This window comes from Canis lupus, chromosome 22 (genome assembly GCF_048164855.1).
Source record: "Canis lupus baileyi chromosome 22, mCanLup2.hap1, whole genome shotgun sequence".
Classification (NCBI taxonomy): domain Eukaryota; kingdom Metazoa; phylum Chordata; class Mammalia; order Carnivora; family Canidae; genus Canis; species Canis lupus.
Window position 1 is genome coordinate 15,106,396 of NC_132859.1, and position 21,084 is coordinate 15,127,479.

Below are 21,084 nucleotides of genomic sequence, written 5' to 3' on the forward strand. Positions count from 1 at the left end.
AAGTAATCCAATTTAAAAATGGGCAGAAGACATGCACCAACATTTCTCCAAAGAAGACATATAGATGGCCAGCAGACACATGAAAAGATGCTCAACATTACTCATCATCAGGGAAATACAAATCAAAACCACACTGAGTTATCACCTCACATTAATCAAATGGCTAGTATAAAAAAAACAAAAAACAAGAAGCATTGGCAAGGATGTGGACAAAAAGGAACCCTCCTGTACTGATGGTGAGAATGCAAACTGGTGCAGCCACTTTGGAAGACAGTATGGAGCTTCCTCAAAAATATAAAAATAGAATTACCATTTGATCCAGTATTCCTATTACTGGGTATTTACCCAAAGAATATGAAAAATGCTAATTCGAAAAGATATATGCACTCCTTATGTTTGCTGCAGCATTATTTACAATAGTCAAATTATGGAAGCAACCCAAGTGTCCATCAATAGATGAACAGATAAAGAGGTAGTGTGTATACACACACACACACACACACGCACATGCGCACATGCAGAATATTACTAAGCCATAAAAAAGTATGAAATCTTGCCATCTGCAGCAACATGGATGGATCTATCAGAAGGTATTATGCTAAGTGAAATGTCAGTCAGAGAAAGACAAATACCAGATGATTTCACTCACTTGAGGAATTTAAGAAACAAAACAAAGAACCAAAAAAACAGACTCTTAACTAGAGAACAAACTGATGGTTACTAGAGGGGAGGTGGGGGAATGGGTGAGATAGGTGAAGGGATTAAGAGTACACTTACCATGATGAGCAATGAATAATGTACAGAATTGATGAATCACTGTATTGTACACCCAAAACCAATGTAACACTGTGTGTTAATTATACTGGAATTTGAAAATAACAATAATTTTAAAAAATGATATTCTTATGTTTATATATTCTATATCTCTATATAGAGATATAGAAAACAGTAAAAGTTGAATTCTAGAAATGAAAACTACAACATCTGACATAAAAAATGCACTGGGTGGGCTCAACGATATGGCAGAAGGAAAGATAAATAAACACGAAGACAGAGCAATAGAAACACTGATATGTAAATAGTCTAAACACACCAATTAAAAAGCAGAGGTTCTGGTTAAAAGAATGGGAAAATACATACTAATACTGATCAAAAGAAAACCGATCCTATGGATAATAGCAACCCAAATGCCCATCAGTAAGGGTCTGGTTGAACAACTGATAGTATATCTATATGGTGGAATTCTATGTAGTTATGAAAAAAAATAAGGTAAATCTCTACTCTCTAATTACTCTGATATGAAGGGTAGAGGGTTGGGAATTAATGTGATACTTCTCCAAACATACCTCATGTAAGTTCTGACTTTGGAAACCAAAAAACTTGTACATTTCAAAAGTAAAATTAAACTTAATCCTTAAAAATAAAAAGACTCTGAGAAATGACTAAAAAAGAATTATTTCAAGAGACAAGAGTACAGTATTTGACTCTATCTTTAGAACAAAATACAGTAAGATCTTTTAAACCTGATTCAGTAACCTCACCACCAGTAGTAATACTAGCATTATTATTCTAAATCTAGTCTCTAAATTTTATAAGATAATGAAAGTAATTACCTTAATGTCAGGGATTAAGATTTTGAATATAACAGTCAAGAGAGATAGTAGTATAAAGTCAAAGTTAGATTAAAAATCTTGTAAGATTAAATTGAAATTAGAAACATGAAAGAAAAAGAAAAGAAAAAGCAAGCAAGCAAGCGAGCCTGCCAGCCAGAGAAGCTATATTAATAACAAAGTAGATTTCACAACAATGAGTATTCCCAGAGATAAAGGGTCTTTTTATAATAGTGAAGAAGTCAATTTATAAAAAGGATATAACAATCCACAAATAGTTCGAGATAGCAATACCCCCCTAAATAACTGATAAAGCAATTTTAAGAATGAAAGTTAAACAAGACTGTCAACTAACCTGACATAATTAACATTTATTAAAAATACTCTGTCCAGGGCAGCCTGGGTGGCTCAGGGGTTTCGTGCTGCCTTCAGCCCAGAGCCTGATCCTGGAGACCTGGGATCGAGTCCCATGTTGGGCTCCCTGCGTGGAGCCTTCTCCCTCTGCTTGTGTCTCTGCCTCTGTGTGTCTCTCATGAATAAATAAATAAAATCTTTAAAAAAAAATACTCTATCCACCCAAAGCAGAGAACACGTATCTTTCCAAATGCACATGGAACATGTAACAAGATTAAATGACACTGTATGTCCAAAAACAAGTCTTGGCAAATTGAGAAGTATTCAGATCATACAAAATACGTTGACAACAGAAGAATTAAATTAGAAACCAACAGCAGCAAAATATCAGGAAAATCCTCAAATACTTGGAAACAAAATAGCTCATGATATATATATATATATATCTATATCATGATATATATATATATATATATCTCTCCATATATATCAGGACTCTGGGATCATGACCTGAACCAAAGGCAGACACTCAGCCACTGAGCCACCCAGGCGCCCCACTGGAGAACATTTTAAACTGTATGATAAAAATCACTGAAGACAGGAGAGTGACATCAGCAGGATGACAAATGGTGGAAGCCCCAAACCTGCTATATATAAATAATCCATGGGTCGAAAAATAAAAGAAAAACTAAAGTATTTTGAGTTTCATTAAAATGAAAACTCAGCATATTAAAATTTGAAGGATGCTGTTAAACCAGTACTCAGAAGAAAAAGGATAGCACTGAACACCTACATTAGGAAAAAAGAAAGGTTTTCAGTCACTGTCTTCAGCCTCCATCACGAGAAACTTAGAAAAGAAAAACAAACATAAAGTAAACAAAAACAGAATGGGAATCAAAATAGAAAAAAAAACGTAAGAATCAATGAAATAAAAAAATATTTCTTTAAGGTCTTGAAAGATACAAATTACCAAAGATTACTTAAAAAAAAAAAACTAAATAACTATGTATCTATTTAAAAACCTGAATTCTGGGGGATCCCTGGGTAGCTCAGCGGTTTAGCACCTGCCTTCAGCCCAGGGTGTGATCCTAGAGTCCTGGATTGAGTCCCACATCAGGCCTCCTGCATGGAGCCTGCTTCTCCTTCTCCCTCTTCCTGTGTCTCTGCCTCTCTCTGTGTGTCTGTCATGAATAGATAAATAAAATCTTTAAATAAATATATATATATATTTAAAAACTGAATTCCCTGTTAAAAGTCTTTTCACCAAAAAGCAAAACAAAGTCAATTCACGCCCTGATGGCTTTGCTGGTAAATTCTTATACTATTCATGTAAAAAATAAATAATAAATTATATCTATCATATACAAAAAAAAAAAAAAAAAAAACAGAAAAAAACAGAAAATTGAAGGAAAAAAAAAGAGAATACTTCCCAATTCATTCAATGAACATATTATTCCTAATTCTAAAACATTACAAGGAAACTACAGACCAACATCCTTCATAAACATAGATACAAAAAAACCTTAACAAAATTTTAGCAAATCAAGCCAACAATATTTGCCATATTAACAGCTGAAAACAGAGAAGGCATAAGATCAAGGGCAGCCCGGGTGGCTCAGCTCTGCCTTCAGCCCGGAGCATGATCCTGGAGACCTGGGATCAAGTCCCACATCGGGCTCCCTGCATGGAGCCTGCTTCTCCCTCTGCCTGTGTCTTTGCCTCTCTCTCTCTGTGTCTCTCATGAATGAATAAATAAAATCTTAAAAAAAAAAAAAGGTATAAGATCATTTAAATATCCATCCCTGATAAACATTCTCAGCAAACCAGGAACAGGGAGGAATTTTCTCAGCCTGATAAACGACAGCTAATGTCATACTTAATGGTAAAAAAAAAAAACTGAATGCTTTCCCCTTAAGATAAAGAATAAGACGAAAATGTTTGCTCTCGCATCTATTCACTGGAGGTTCTAGCCTGTGTGATCAGACAAGAAACAGAAATAAGTCGTATCCAGACTAAAAAGGAAGAAGCAAAACTGTCTATTCACAGATGATACAATCATCTATGTACAAAATCCTACAGACTCTATAAATTAATCAGTGAAATGTAACAAGGTTGCAGAATATAAACTATTTTTTAAAATTTCTATATACTAGCAACAAACCATTTTTCAACTTGTTTCTTTTCTCTCTGTCTGGTTCTTTCCCTCAGCCTGTTTCTCTAATATAAAAACACTGCCTGAACTTCATGTCACCCAGTACCTATTTAATTTTTCTGTTTGTTTTTCCAAATGATTTGACATCTCTTTCACTCTTCACCTTAATGAAATCTACTTTTTCTACGTTCTTCATTCTATGGAAACTCTCCTCATTAAAGTCCCCTGAGTGTCAAAAGCTATCCATATTTTTCAGGGCTCTTCTTACTGGATTTCTTGGCTGTATGCAATACTTTTGATCATTCCCTCCTTCCTTAAAGACCCCTTCTTTCTTGGTTTTTCTGGCCTTCACTCTACAAAATTTTCCTCGTATCACCTGTCTCCCTCGTGTTTTCCTCATTTGCTGTTCTACTACTGGAGCTATTCTTAGCTACTGTCTTTGCACTATATAACCTTCTTCTAAGGTTGTTTTTATCACATTTATTCTTATGGCTACAACTAACACCAACTTTTACATTTCTATATGAGATCTCACCAGAGTTTAAGATTTTTATATCTACATGCCTGATGGAAATCCCTAGCTAGATGTTCAAGAACAGCTAAAACTCAACTCATTACCATCTCTTATTAAAGGAGCTTCTCCTCTAGAATTTTCTTTGTTGTAAAACTACCACCCACCTAGTAACACAATCTAGAAATCTAGGAGGCACCTCAGATTCCTCCTTCTTCCTCACTTTCTACATCTAATCAGTAAGTTTTAGTGATGCTACTCTAAATATCTCATTTGTTCTCTTTTCTCATTTCTCTAACAGTTCAGGTGTGGAATCCACTATCTCTTACTTGGATTATCCCAACACCCTTCAAATTCACTTCCCAGTTACTATAAGTATAGAACTGTCTCTGCTGTCACATATCTGATCTTTCTAAAATCCGTATTTGTCCATACTACTCTATTGTCTAAAATCTTTTAAGAGTTCCATGAGCCCTTTAAGTTTAATAATAAGTTCCTATGGTACAAAAGACCCTCCAAGATCTGGCTTCAGCCTATTTCATCATTATCTGACCAATCTTAGTTTTTGTTTTTTTGTATCTGACCAATCTTTGAGTCAAGCTTTACATGCTCAGCAATATCAAACTACTTTTAATTATCCTCCCTCCCTCTCTCATTATGATGTTTTTTCCTCCATACTTTTGCCTATATTGTCCTTTTCTTCTAGGGGAAAAAAAAATCTCACCTTTTCTAGGATAGCTACTTTCTGTTTGTCCTTTAAGAAGACAAATGTTACACCTTCTTTCTTCATTTAGTTGTTTGAAAGAGTTACTTAGTGCCTTTTAGTGCCAGACTCTGGGGGTGATGAGGTGAATAAGAGAAACATGGTTTCTGCTCTCATGGAGCTTAGAGTCTACTTGAAATAACAGATGATGAGCAAGAATATAGAAAAAAATAATTAATTACAAATAGTGGCAAGTGCTATGAAGAAAAAAAGAACAAGGTGCCCTATTTTAAAATAAGTAAGTTGTATTTAATCTGAAACTTAAAGGATGAGAAGGAACCAGCTAGAAGAAGAATTGGCATGCCAGACAAAGAGGACAGCAGATGTGGATCTCTGAACAGGAAGAGTATGTCATATTTGAGGAATTGAGAGAAGGCCAGGGAACATATGAACAAGAGGAAGCAAACCACAAGATGAAATCCGAGAGGTGGGCAGGGTCAGAACATGTAGGATCTCATGGGCCAAGTTAAGGGGCTTGGATCTTATTCTAAATACAACAGGAATCATTAAGCGTTTCAGCAGGGTAATGACAGGACCTAATTTATGTTTTAAAAGCCAGCTCTGGGCTGCTATGGAGAAAAGGGACTGCAGAGTATAAAGCCAGCTGAGACTACTGGAATAGTCAAGGGAACAAATGGTTGTTGGTTTGAAGATGTCATTAGATATTAAAAATTAGAAAATTAAAGAAATATTTCATATAATCAATAGGAAATAGATCTAGTTTAGCGCCTGCCTTTGGCCCAGAGCGCGATCCTGGAGACCTGGGATCAAATCCCACATCGGGCTCCCGGTGCATGGAGCCTGCTTCTCCCTCTGCCTATGTCTCTGCGCCTCTCTCTCTCTCTCTCTCTCTCTCTGTGTGTGTGACTATCATAAATAAATAAAAAAACTTAAAAAAAAAAGAAATAGATCTAATATGTGGGGGAAGAGAGGAGAAAAGATTTTAAATGATTTCCAGATTTCTGGCTTGTTTGATTAGGTGCACAGTGGTTCCAACTGTTAAGGCTATGGGGAGAGCTATACAGATACGACAGTCCATGATTCAATTTCAAATGTATTATTTTTTTTTTAATTTTTTATTTATTTACGATAGTCACAAACAGATTGAGAGAGAGAGAGAGAGAGAGGCAGAGACACAGGCAGAGAGAGAAGCAGGCTCCATGCACCGGGAGCCCGATGTGGAATTCGATCCCGGGTCTCCAGGATCGCGCCCTGAGCCAAAGGCAGGCGCCAAACCGCTGCGCCACCCAGGGATCCCCCAATTTCAAATGTATTAAATTTACAATGTTGTGACACATCAAAAGTGGAATTGCCAAAAAGGCAGGTGGACATATGAGTGCAGAGTTCAGTAAAAAGACCCAAGTTAAATGCACAAGGTACAATTTTTTTAACTTATTTTGAAATAACTTCTGACATTCAAGAAGTTGCAAAATGATATATACAGTTCCTATATATCCATCAACCCAGTATTAATACTTTGTGTAACCAGAGTTAAACTATAGAAACAGGAAAATAACATTAATGCACTGTTAATGATAACAGTAACTAGTCTTACGGATTTTATTCAAATTTTGCCTATGTCCTTTTTCTGGTCCACACTGCATTTAGCTGTCATGTCCTCTTAATCTCTTTCATCCTCTAACACTTCCTTAGTTTATCTTCCTTGACCCATGATCTTGCCACTACTAGCCAGTTCTTTTGTAGAATATTCCTTAATTTGAACTTGATGTTTCCTCATAATTAGACTGAGATCATGCATCTTGGTGTCATCATACTAGGAGGCTGGATGTCTCACCACCAGTGATACTCACTTCGGTCACACAGTCAAATTGGTATCTATCAGACGTCTTATGGGGAAAGTCTTTGAGACTATGCAAATATACTGTCTTCATATTTATGCCCACTTATTTAGCATCCATAGATGATTTATCCCTATACCTATTATCATTATTATAGTGTTTGCCAATGTTGATTTTCTTTTGCTATCATTTGTCCTACATTCATTAAATAGAATTCTGCTATAAGAAAAAGTAGTCCTTTCTCCTGTTTATTTATATGTTAGCATTGGCTCATGGATATTTTATTCTATAGTACTGGCTCATGGATTTATTCTGTAATTATCACTATTTATTTTGATGCTTGAATTGTCCCAGTTTGGTTACTTGGAGCTCCTTCAAGTTAGTTTCAACGTCCTTTCTACATGCCTTCATTATTATTATTACTACTATTTTTAGCTTTTTCTTACTTTCTGATTCCACAGATGTTCTGATCTCATCTTGTATTTTCCATGTTCAAGTCCTAAAATCAGCTAACACTTAAAAAAAATTCAGGTTCTTTTTATTGGAGGAGCTCTTCTACTGTAGTCTTTACCCACATGTGGCTATTAAAATTTAAATTAATTAAAATTGGGCAAAATTATAATGGGCACTGGGTATTAAATAAGACTGATGAATCACTGACTTCTGCCTCTGAAACTTATAATACATTATATATTAATTATATAATTAATTGAATTTAAACAAATAAAATTGGACAAAATTAAAAATCCAATTCTTTAGTTGTATGGGCCATAGTTTAAGCTTTCAATGCTACATATGTCTAGTTGCTCCGTATTGGACAGTTAAGTTATAAAACATTTTCATCATCACAAAAAGATCTACTGGACAGTATTGACTGGAGAATGATATTTATAAACCAAGATATGGATGCTAAGTATGTTCAGTGCTACTGGGTTGACATCCAGGACTGGTTCTCAACCTTCTGTGTGAAGAGAACTAGTATACACACTCAAACAACCCTATTGTCTATTAGACAATTTTATTTTGAAAAGTCTGGGATCCCAGGATGGCGCAGTGGTTCGGCGCCTGCCTTTGGCCCAGGGCGCGATCCTGGAGACCCGGGATCAAATCCCACGTCGGGCTCCCGCTGCATGGAGCCTGCTTCTCCCTCTGCCTATGTCTCTGCCTCTCTCTCTCTCTCTCTATCATAAATAAATAAAAATTAAAAAAAAAATTAAAATGAAAAGTCTGCCTTCAAAGGAGAAGAGAGAAATGAGGATGATAGGTGGGGGAGTTCCAGAGATGAAGTCTGGAAAGGCATGCCTATTAGGATAGGAGATTCTAGAACATGTCTTCCATGTTGATGAGAACAATCTAAAAGAAGGTGAAGGGCGCCTGCGTGGCTCAGTCAGTTAAGCTACTGCCTTCAGGTCAGGTCATGATCCCGGGGTCCTGGGATCAAGCCCCATGTTGGGCTCCACACTTGGTGGGGAGCCTATTTCTCCCTCTCCTTCTGTTTGCCACTCCCCCTGCTTGTGCTCATGCTTGCTCTCTCTGTGTCAAAAAAAGTAAATAAGGAATTTTTAAAAAATAAAAAAATAAAAGAGAAGGTGAAGCTGATGAAACAGAAGGAGTAACTAAAGGAACAAAGTCCTTGAGTATGGGAAATAAGATGGAATCCAGAGCTCAGACAGAAGAATTCACCCCCAATAAGAAAAGGGGCATCTTCTCTACTATAACGTAAGGATAGAAAGATAGGTGCCAATACAGGTTTGCAGATTTAGATTCAGGAAAATGTTACCAATTTACAGTCTATAGTGATGGAAAACCTCACAGGTATTATTAGAAAGGCACAGTAAAATTCCAGGGCAGGTTAAGTACCCATGCAAGATTTGTGATCATGAATTTAAAGTAAAATCAGTCTGTGTGATTTTTTTCCAGTAATATTCAAGTGCAGACTGAATGCAGAGGAAGAAACTGAGTTCATTCATACTAGGATTGTTCCAGATAAATACGATGCATGAAGAAAAGAGCAAGGAAGTTAGGGAACCCACAAGAAAAAATGATGATAGTGATGGATCATGGAAAAAAGACCTTGAGGGAAGTGAAAAATAAAAGCAGGTAAGAATATGGTAGAGATCACTGGACTGAAGTCTTACAGAAATTTAAGAAATGCTGCAGTGGGGAACTTCCAGGTCTAGAAGATAATAGTAACTGCTAGGATATGAACCTTTCCACACATTACCCACCAACTGTAAGTTCAGCAAGTGGCACAAGAAAACATTACATAAAAATATGCCTTCAGCATTACTGAAAAACAGAGAATACCTCTGAAAGTTGAGAAATCAGGGTGCCTGGGTGGTTCAGTTGGTTGAATGTCTGCTTTTGGCTTGGGTTGTGATTCTTGGATCCTGGGATTGAGCCCCACATCAGGTTCCCTGCTCAGCGGGGAGCCTGCTTCTCCCTCTGCTGCTCCCCCTGCTTATACACATTCTCTCTCTCTCAAATAAATAAGTCTTTAAAAAAAAAAAAAGTTGAAAAAATTTTTAAAAAATTAAAAAAATAATAAAAGTTGAGATATCAAAAAATCCCACAAAACTGCTACTGGAGGTCTGCTGTCATATGCCAATGAGTATGGACTGTGGAGGTTTAAGTGGGAAGAAGAGAAAAAAGGAAAGAATACAGACTACTATATGCCTATATAAAGACCTGCTTGTAAACATTTAGAGCAGCTTTTCCTTTTTACTTTTTTTCCTACCATCCCCAGAGTTTTCTGGAGCCCTCAAGCTTTCTTTACAGTAGTCTCAAACTGGAAAAAATTCAAATATCTGTCAACCAGTGGATAAACAAATGGAATACTACTCGAGAAGAAAAAAAAAAAATAGTTTCCAGTTCCAAGTCAAGATGGAGTCAATGCATGCCTCCTAGTCCCCCATTAAATATAGCTAAAAATCTTGGGCATTAAATATATAACCACCATAAGAAAACTCTAAAAAGAGGAGCAAACCGATTAGAGATCTTGGAACCCAAGGGAAGACATGGGAGTGAATTCCCTGGGCTTTTTTATTTTTATCTTTTATTTTTTTTGTATTTTATGTATCTCTGAGTGCTAGAGAAGCCACCAACCTGGAAACACCAGTGGGCATGGACAAAAAATGCCCTAAGAGCCAGCTCTCTCTAGCCAAAGGACCAGGAACTGGGCAGCTTAGCAAGACAGAAACCATTTTTAGACAATAAAAAACCACTTACTCTAATCAAACACCATGAAAAATACTGTAGCTCCACCCAAACCTCCATCAACAAAGACCAAAGGCTGAGGAGAGAGCCTAGACTTCCACATTTGACAAGCTGTAACAAGCCCCTTCCCCCAATGGTGTCAGCAAAGACCACATGAGGAGCCTGGATTTTCATCCCCACCGTTGTAGCAATGAGGCACTCCTCCCCCTTCCTGACAGGGTGATGTCAGAGAAGGCTGAGTAGAAAGGCAAGACCTTCACCACCTAGGGGTAACTATTAAATCCTATTAAACTATTAAATCCTCTCAACCATCGTGTCAATGGAGGCCACAATGGAGCAGTAATAAGGCACTTTTCTCCATTCCAGCCAGAGTGGCCACATGAGAAGATTAAGGGAAGCCTAAACTACCACTCTCATTCAGTAATAATTCTGGGGAAAGAACTCTACTCACCCTTTCCCCAGGGGTATTAGCAGAGGTTGAGTCAAGAACCTGCATTTCTATCTGTACCTGACAGTAATGAATAGGCACTCCTCTCCATTTGCCAGCAGAATGTCAAAGAGTCTGGCTAAAACGGCATATTTAAGTAAGATCCAGAGTCTCATAACATAATACCCAAAATGTCCAGAGAAGGGATCCCTGGGTGGCGCAGCGGTTTGGCGCCTGCCTTTGGCCCAGGGCGCGATCCTGGAGACCCAGGATCGAATCCCACATCAGGATCCCTCTGCATGGAGCCTGCTTCTCCCTCTGCCTGTGTCTCTGCCTCTCTCTCTCTCTCTCTGTGACTATCATAAAAAAATAAAATCTTTAAAAAAACAAAAAAAACAAAAAAAACAAAATGTCCAGAGTAAAACTGAAAATCACTCATACCGAAACACCAATCTTCATCTTTAAATGAGAAAAAACAATCGGCAGATGACAACACTGAGATAACATGGATATTGGAATTATCTGTCAAAGATGTGAAAGCAGCCATCATAAAAATGATTCAATGAACATTTACAAACACATCTGAAATAAATGAAAAAAAAAGTTTCAGGAAAAAAGTAGGAAGTCATTAAAGACATAAAAGATACAAAGAAGAACCAAATGGAAATTCTGACACTTAAATCCATAAGCTTTGATAGATGGGCTCAACAGCAAAGCGGAGGGGATGGAGGAAATAATCAGTGAGCTAAAAAGACAAAACAACAAAAATTACTCAACATGAACAACAGAGAGAATACAGACTAGAAAAAAAAAAAGAGCAAAACCTCAGGGACCTGTGGGACTATAACAGAAATCTAACATTAATGCCATTTAAATCTCAAGAGGAAAGAAGAAAGATTGCAGAGCTGATAAAGTATTAGAAGAAATAGTGGCTGAAAATTCCCATATTTGGCAAAGACATAAACATGCATATTCAGAAGTTGATTGAACACCAAAAAGGATAAACCCAGAGAAATCTATACCAAAATACCTCATAGTCCAAATGAAACACATAAAAAACCAAAGACAAAGAAAAGCTCTTGAAAACAACCAGGGAGAAAAAGCACATTACCTGCATAGGAAAAACAATTATAGTTAATTTAAAAAACAAAAAGGCCAGAAGGGAGTGACATATTTTTCATGCACTGGGGGAAAAAAAAACAAAACAGCTGTCAATGAAGAATTCTATATCCACTGAAAATATCCTTCAGGAATAAAGAAAAAAAAATGAAGATATTCTCAGATAAAGGAAAACTAAAAGAGTATGTCACTTACAGACCTACCCTACAAGAACAGTAAAAGGAGATTCTCTAAACATAAAGACAGTGGTAAAAGAAGGAATCCTAAAAAATAGGAAGGAAAAAAAGAATAAGGGAAGAACAAAAACATGGGTAAATAGAAGGAACTTAAGTCTTCCTTTCTTTTCTAATTTTTCTAAATTGTGTTAGATGGCTGAAGCAAAAAATTATATGTGGTTCTCAATGTATACAAAAGAAATATTTAAGACAATTATATTACAAGTGGTGGAGAGTAAAGGAATTTAAAAGATGGTAAGGTTTCTACACTTTATTCTAACCAGTAATATGGCAATACCAGTAGACTACAATAAGTTATATATGTACAATGTAATACCTTGAGCAATCACCAAAAAAAAATGCCTAAAAAGCTATACAATTAAAAAACTATAAATAGAAAAGCAGTAAAAATAAATCAAAATGGAATTCTAAAAATATGTTCAAGGAACCCAGAGGGGAAAAAAACCAGGTAAAGATAGAGAATAGAAAACAAACCAAAAAATGGCAGATTGAAGCTTAACACATCAGTAATTACATTAAAAGTAAATGCTTTAAATTCACTAAATAAAAGACAGATTGGCAGAGTGCATTTTAAAAAGTGACACCCAACTATACTCTATTTTTAAGAAACTACATACAACTGGATGGATCTGATTGAAAAAAGCCTATCTCAAAAGGTCATATATGATATGACTCCATTTATATAACATTCTTGAAATGACAAAATTATAGATCTAGAGACAGATACAAGGTTGCCAAAGGTTACAGATGGTAGTGGGGGAAGGAGTGGGTGTGATTATAACAGGGTAGCATAAAGGAGATCTTTATGGTTCTAGAATAGTTTTGTATTTTGATTGCGGCTGTTACCACAAATCTACACATATGATAAATGATATAAAATATGCTGTACACTGCACAACATCAATTTCCTGATTTTTAAATTGTATTATAGTTATATAAAATGTAACCACTGAGGGGTACTGAATGAAGGGTACATAGGACCTCTCTGTACTATGTGATTTCTTAAAAATCTATGATTATCCCAAAAGAAAAAAGTTCAAAAAAAAAAAAAAGAAATCAAACTGCCAGAGTTCAAATCCAGCCTCTATCATGTCCTATATGAATTTGGGCTTATTAAGCCAATCTGTGCATTGTTTTGCCATACTACAATAAGTACCAAGTTATGATAAGAAGTAAATTAAATAATATCCCAAAAAAGATGAGCTATTGATATGTGCAATGTGGAAGAATCTCAAAAGCATTATGCTAAGTGAAAGAAGCCAGTCACAAAAGCCGTGTATTACATGAACCTGTTCATATGACATTTTAGAAAAGGCAAAACTACAGGGACCAAAATCAGGTCATGGTTCCTGGAGCTGAGTGTAGGGAGAAAGGACTGAGTACATCTTTGAGTAATGCTTTTTCGTAGAGTTTTGACTTCTGAAGTCATGCTAATATTGTACATATTAAAAAAATAAAAGCAAACAAAGAGGATGAGGGGAAACCATTAAACTAATGCAAACAAACCAGACCAAACCAACTCTTTCAAACACTGTAACAACCAAAGTGAGTAGAGGAAAGAGGTGGAAGAGGTGGAAGGCAACTAATCCAAACTCTTTCATTATATGCTCTCAGTCCAGGGGAAAAATACTCCACACAAATCTTGAGCTGTTTTTATTAGGTAAATCCAAACTGAGGAACATTCAAAAAAATACTGGCCTGTATTATTAAAAATCTCAATTCCATGAAAGATAAGGAAAAGCTAAAAACTATTAACTGGTTATGGAGATTAAGGAGACGTATAAACTAAATGTAATACGTGACCTTGGACTGGATCTGTTCTTGCAGAGAAAAAATATCTTAAAGGACAGTTTTGGGATAGTTAACAAAATATAGTAACTGTAGATTAAAGTACTTGAATACAAAAACTGTACATTATACTTTTATTTTAATAATATAAAGCTTCCTGAATTTGATAACTGTACTAGAGTTATTTAAAAGAATATCTTTATTCTTAGGAAATCACACTTATATGTTAATAAGGATCATGGTGTATGCACAATCTTTTCTTTTTTTTTTTAAAGATTTTATTTATTTAAAAAAAAAGATTTTATTTATTTGAGAGAGAGAAAGAATAGAGGAAGACTGAGGGGGAGAAACAGACTCTCCACTGAGCAGAGAGAGCCCAACACAGGGCTCAATCCCAGGACCTGAGCCAAAGGCAGACACTTAACAAATGAGCCACCCAGGTGCCCCATGCAACCTTCTTTAAAAGAGTTCTAAAAAAAAGTAGTACTATAAATATAAATAAAGAGAAAGGGAGAGAAATGGAGAGAGGGAGAGACAGAGGAAAAATGCCTCAAAGGACCTGGGGTGTTCATAATAAGGAGAAGAAATAGTCTGGAGCAGCAATAGGAGAGTAACATTTACCCCAGTCTACGGTAAATGGGTATGGCAGAAAACAGCCTCCCACTGAGAAGGCAGCAGTAGAAAGAAGAACTCAGAGGGTATTCAGATTATCAATTAAGACAAAGAAAAAACATTCAGAAGTAGTCAGGGATATCCAGTAGTTTGCTGATATCACAGAGGAAAAGTTTAGGTGGAAGAGAAAAGGCAGAGGGCTGGACTTGGAAATCTGTATTTCCAGAGCAGTTAAAGTTTGAGCCACAAAAAAATGACTTGAGGGTAAAAGGAATTTTAAAGTAGGTGAGAATGGATACTGGTACATCCAGTAGGTAGCCATTTAATTTTAGTTCCAGGGTTCCTAATGCTTGGCTCTGTGGTATCAGAATCACTAGAGGCGCTCCCCCAGGAAGCCTTTCCACCTCCATCCTGCCAGGGAGTTATAAACATGCTTAGCCAGAATCCTGTAACAGCCTATTTCCTATCTCTATCATTTAACCCACATTCAATACATAAAGTTGAATGAATTAATCACTTACCATAAACTGAATAGACTAGATATGAGAAAATAAATTGGAAATCAACTTAATAAAGGAATGACACAACAGAGTTTCATTCCCCCCACCCCCCCCCAAAAAAAGTTTCTGAAGTATATAAAATAAGATATTGGCTTAAGATTCAAAGAATACATGATGGAGAATTACTTCCACCTGATTTTGGTAAAAGAAATATGCTTACTGTACAACAAGCTGCTGGCACACAGTTCCATTCTCTGTTATCAGTTCATTCAGTTTTAATTCAAGATGAACTTTACCCTATAATGAGAAAAAAAAATGGCAAACTGAATAGTCTACTGACAAAATATTAAAGGTAAATACTTTTTCAAATGCTACCTATAACATTTAGTTATTCGCTAACTACATTTTAGTGATACCTAGCACATGGCTTTGCCCATATTAAATATTTCTATAAATGTATGACCAATAATGTAGATCTAGTAGCCAAATGCTTATATCAGACATGGTACTCAAATCTAAGAATTTACTGTCCAGTTCAAAAAGTATGATGAATGTCAATTACCATGGGTTAAAAAAAAAAAAAGACAGCACTTACATTTTGGGAAATTTTGAAATGAAAGCAAATTATAAAACAAAGAATGCTTTTTCCAGAAAAGATAAACCATCAATAAAGAGAGAGGCAAAAAAATAAAAATAAAAATAAAAATAAAAATAAAGAGAGAGGCAGTATTATTAAAGGTCAAAAGAAATCATACAATTCTGAAACAATAAAACTAAGTAAAAGCTAAGAAGATTCCATTTGTCAAAACTTTTCTGAAAATAAAGGATTATGGAATATCTACTATATTTTAATAGGTACTACAGGGGACTGGGTAGGAATCAAAAGATGTGTAAAACACAATCACTGCTCATAAGAAGCTGCCAGTCTAGTTGGGGAGACAATAAAGATAATAATATATGACCAAGATAATTGACGAAAAAATGGGATACTGAAAATACATAAGTACTTTCTTCAGTAACTATTAATTAATATATTTTTTAAAAATTCAGTAGTAAAAACTTAAAGCAAACTATCAACTTCTCATGAAACAAAGGCTTAGCAACAATATAATCTAGGGCTTGATATTTCCAGGCTGTCACTGGTGATGAGCAATTTGTAACTGGTTATGAGCAATTCTGAAATGGTTAAGATCAGTCTTGGATTACTGCTGACAAGCAGTGACTGCTTGTCACCCAGCTGACAAGACAAATTCCCACAATGTAGATTTCAGGGGTATGATGTCTAGGGCCTGATGACATAAGAAATTTCATCAGAGATAGGAAAGTTATTATCAAATCACTGTTCCTCTAGAGAACAACCTGTTTCACACATGCTTTCACAGGAATCTAACCTGAATCAGCTTCACTATTTTATGAGAGCTTGCTCTGTACGAGTGAATCTGAGGTCCACTAACTACAAAGCTTAGAATTAGATGGATAAGTGATGAGCAATAAACATTGATTGATGTATCTCAATGCATAAGTCTGCATGAGAAAGCTAAGCTCTAAAGAAACAAAGGCATCAGTAGTAAAAATCGGCAGTTAGGTGGAACTCGAACTAAATTAAGCAAATTTTTCACTAAAAATCCAGGCACAAATATTTATAAAATCATATAAAATTTATAAAATAGGTATTTCATTAATCTTACTTTAATATTCACTACCCGTACTATTTGAGAGTGATCCGGAAGAGGTTCATAATATGTAGTTATTTTTAATATTACTCAACTAGAATTTTGAATCATCTTTGCTGTCAGGCCAGCATATACGTGTTACTTGCCTAGTGAGTGAGCCCAGCCAACTGCATCAACATTTGCATCTGAAAGCAGTTTTAACTATTTTAACATACATGCATCTTATGGTAGAAACTATATGCTAAAAGGCACTCCCACTGTCTCTCAGGAAATGTCTAGGATCTACTCTATTTCTAAAACAAAAGAAACTGTTAAAATAGAGTAGAAAAAAGTATAATAATTTCATTCACAACTAAAAATCCTAGCACTCTATCACGCAAAGCCTAGAAATAAAAAGTATATGCATTTAATAGGATTCCAACAGGAATCACTATCATTGAGTCAGAGCCTACCTACTACGTTCATTACTCCTACTGGCTGTTAAAAAGACCATTCCTTTGGTGTTAGTCACCAATAACATAATTGTATATTTAACTTAAGAAGAGTGGAGACAGAACAGGCAGACACAACACATGTATTATTAGGATAGAACACTAAAATTAAAAAGCATTATGAATTAAATCAAGGAAATTATAATTTCTAAACTGTAAAACACTACCTCATTGTATACTTTAACTGGAATTTGTACAGGATACTTAGTAAACGAAACAAGATACAAATCAGAGTGTATATTATATTAATTTGTAAAAATCAAATGTAATATATGTTATTATATAAATTTACTACAAGGTCACCTACTAAAAAACAGATAGATATTACCTTTGGTTGGTAAGATTTCAGATTTTTTGCTCATCTAGATTTTAAAAATTTCTACTACCGATGTGTCCTGATTTTTAGCAAAAAAAAGCTTTAGAAATTATTTGAAGCTACTTTTCAGTGTTAGAAACCTACATCTATGAACACTTTAGAAAAAAATATTTAGTATTCCTTAATACATTCACACAAAAGTTGGTTTTATTTATATCTATTATCATTTTATAGGTTTGGATCATAGCAAAATAAGTTTGGTGTTTTTTGTTTGTTTTTCTGGGTTTTCTTGTTTATGTTTTTTTGGAGAGGGCAGTTTTGGGTTCAGCAAAACATTTCCTGGTCTCCTCTGAAGCCAGGTGATAGTGGTTAAGGACAGTGATATGACATAATTCTGGTCAATGATATGTAAGTAGATGTTGCGGTAGGCATCTGAAGAAGCTCATTGAATGGGACTCCCACATTTCAGCAGTGGCTTAAGAGGCAGTCTCATGATGCTGGGCATATAAAAATTGGGAGTCCAGGAACCACTGAGGTGGGGTGCCATTGGTAAACAGGCAGGCTTTCTGTTGTAACCACAGAAAGACTATGCCTAAGAAGTAAGGATGAACATTGATCAGCATTTACAAAGACTAAAACTTAACCTAAAATCAGCTGAATCCCTAACTAGATTGAGATGATCGCCTATAGACATGCCAAAAGTAAATCTCTGAAGGAAAAAAACCGTATCACCCATACTCCAAATTATCTAAAATATTCATATTTTTCAATGTCTAGCATTGCATCAAAAATTATGAAGCATGCCAGAATACTACATACCAAAAAACAAAAATGAAAACAAAAACCAAAAAAGGCAGATTTACAGGAGATTCAGATGTTGGAGTTAACTGACAGAGATTAAAATAGCTGCTTACATTTTTTAAGGTAGACAACAAAATGACACCCCCCACCCCACCTGCAAAAAATGTGATAAAATGTATCAAATGAAAAGTTTACAATTAGGCAACAAAATAACCAAAATGAAGATGTATTTAAACAGGGAATGAGCCATAGCTGAAACAAGAACTGGTGAAATGAGAGATAAATTAGTCAGTGGCAAGCATTCACAATGAAGCACAGATAGGGAGAGAGTCTAAGAGACGTGGGAAACATAGGAAAATGGTCTATTATTCATGTAATTGGAGTCCCAGAAGAGAAGACAAAAAAATAGTGAAGGAGGGAAAAAAAAGATGAATAATTCCCTGGAATTTTCCAAAACCAAAGGAGGACATCAAGGCAGAGATTTAAGAGCCCCTAGGAACACCCATAAGATAAACATAAAGAAAACCAGATGTAGGCAGAGCACAGTAAAACCGCTAAAAGCTGAAGATCAAAAGAAAATCCTAAAAGCAACGAGAAAACAGAGACATTAGCCACAATGAAGCAACTACAAGAGTGTGACAAGAAACTATGTTTGATAAACATGCAATGTGATTTGCTCCACAACTGCTTTCTTATTCTCCAATCTCCTAAAGGAGGTTCAATGACATAACAGTATATCTTTTATATAGTTATATATAAAATATATACTTTTATATATTTACTGGAAGATCAAATACCTGGCACTGTATTCTATATGTTTTATTTAAAGTAAACCAAATTTGCGGTACCTGGGTGGCTCAAAGGGTAAAGGATTTATTTGCCTTTGGCTCCCCTGCCCAGTGGGGAGTCTGCTTCTCTCTGCCCCCTCTATCCCTTCCCCATAACCCCTCTTCCACTCATGCATGCTCTCTCAAATAAATAAAATCTTTACAAAAAGTAAAGATTTAAAAAATAATAATAAAGTAAACCAAATCTTGGGAGCTATTCTTCTATATATGCATTTTATAGCAATGATTATGTTAGGTTGATATATACAATTATATTACATTAATTTGTACTAGACTGCATATTTAGGAACTTTTATTACTCGGAACTGTCCTGAAGGTTTAGTATTTTATATGCTAGCTTTATAACACTTACACAAAAGTTCACTAGAAAAATCTGTGATTATTTTAATGGTACCATATAAAGGATATCATATGAATTTCAGCATATAGATTGGGGAACTCAAGTGTACAATAGGTATCTAGGCAAAACCCAATGCACACACTTCAAAACTTTTCCAGACTAGTCATTTTTTTAAAAAGTTTTTATTACAAAACACTAAATTGTAACAACCATTCCACATAAAAGAACTCAGTATATTTTGACTGGTGAAAAGTTTTCTTATTCTTAATATGAGGGGGAAAAAAATCCCAACTGATTTCTGACAGATGTTTTCATATATAAGTAACTCTAAATCATTTTGGAAACAACTGGCTATCAGAAGAAAAGCGAAGGTTTTATTTAATCTCTCTCATTTATGGATCTGTTTTTACTCACTGAAGAAGTACTTATTATAATCTAGAATGGCTCCTTTGTTATTTCATGTTTACAAATTTACAAATGAAGTTTAAAAAAAAAATCAACCTGCTGGAATACTACTCAGCTATCAAAAAAAAAATGAAATCTTGCTATTTGCAATGATGTGAATGGAACTAGAGGGTACTATGTTAAGTGAAGTCAGTCAATCAGTGAAAGAAAATTATCATATGATCTCATTCATAGGTGGAATTTAAGAAACAAAACAGGATCTGAAGGATAGAGAGGAAAAAAATAAAACAGCACAAAATGAGAGAGGGAGACAAACCATAAGAGACTTACTTAATAATAGGAAACAAACTGAGGGTTGCTGGAGGGGAGGGGAGTGGGAGGACAGGGTAACTGGGTGATGAACATTAAGGAAGGCATGTGATGTAATGAGTACTAGGTGTTATATAAGACTGATGAATCACTGACTTCTACCTCTGAAGCCAGTAATACATTATATCTTAATTAATTGAATTGAAATAGAATAAAAATATTTTTAAAATAAAATTAAAATAAAATTGTAATTTATGTTGATTTCTCTCAAGATGATTATAAGCTGTTTAAAAGACACAAAAATAACAAAAACAAACATGATAATATAAATAAATAATTAACCTACAACAATGAATTATATTTTTACATTCATTATGTTTTAATCAGGCATGTAAAAAATGTATGTATGTATTGGGTATAATCACTGCATTTGTTATTTTTAAGGCTTACTTAAATAGGGCAGAGGCCGTATTAAAAAAAACAACCATAAAACAATCAATAACTTATGGCATGATCCAGAAATTCAAGATAAGCTTGTTGTTAAAGACTTAACTAAGTAATTACATCAGAAGACATGATTGACAGCACATCTAGATTTACTGCTTATACAAGCTGTGTGAGACAAACACCCTTAATTAAGGAGAGTACCAACTTCTCCAAATAAGATATATGGTTTAATCAGTCTTATGTGACAGCATGCTCTTTCTTTATCACAGCACCTAAGAACTAAAGACAAGAAAAATATTTGAAGTTTGTTGTGAGTTCCAGCACTACATAGCTAACAGCATGGCTGCAGATCACCGAAGCCAAAAGA

General features: G+C 35.2%; 1 protein-coding gene across 3 annotated transcripts in view; it reads right to left on the reverse strand.

Moving 5' to 3' along the window:
* Positions 1–21,084, reverse strand: part of RASA2 (RAS p21 protein activator 2) — a 144,460-nt gene that overhangs the window by 56,694 nt on the left and 66,682 nt on the right. For all 3 annotated transcript variants that reach the window (XM_072792477.1, XM_072792476.1, XM_072792475.1), the window contains one exon: positions 15,308–15,384. In XM_072792477.1, coding sequence (XP_072648578.1) covers positions 15,308–15,384 — 77 coding nt within the window. The remainder of the gene's footprint in view (positions 1–15,307; positions 15,385–21,084) is intronic.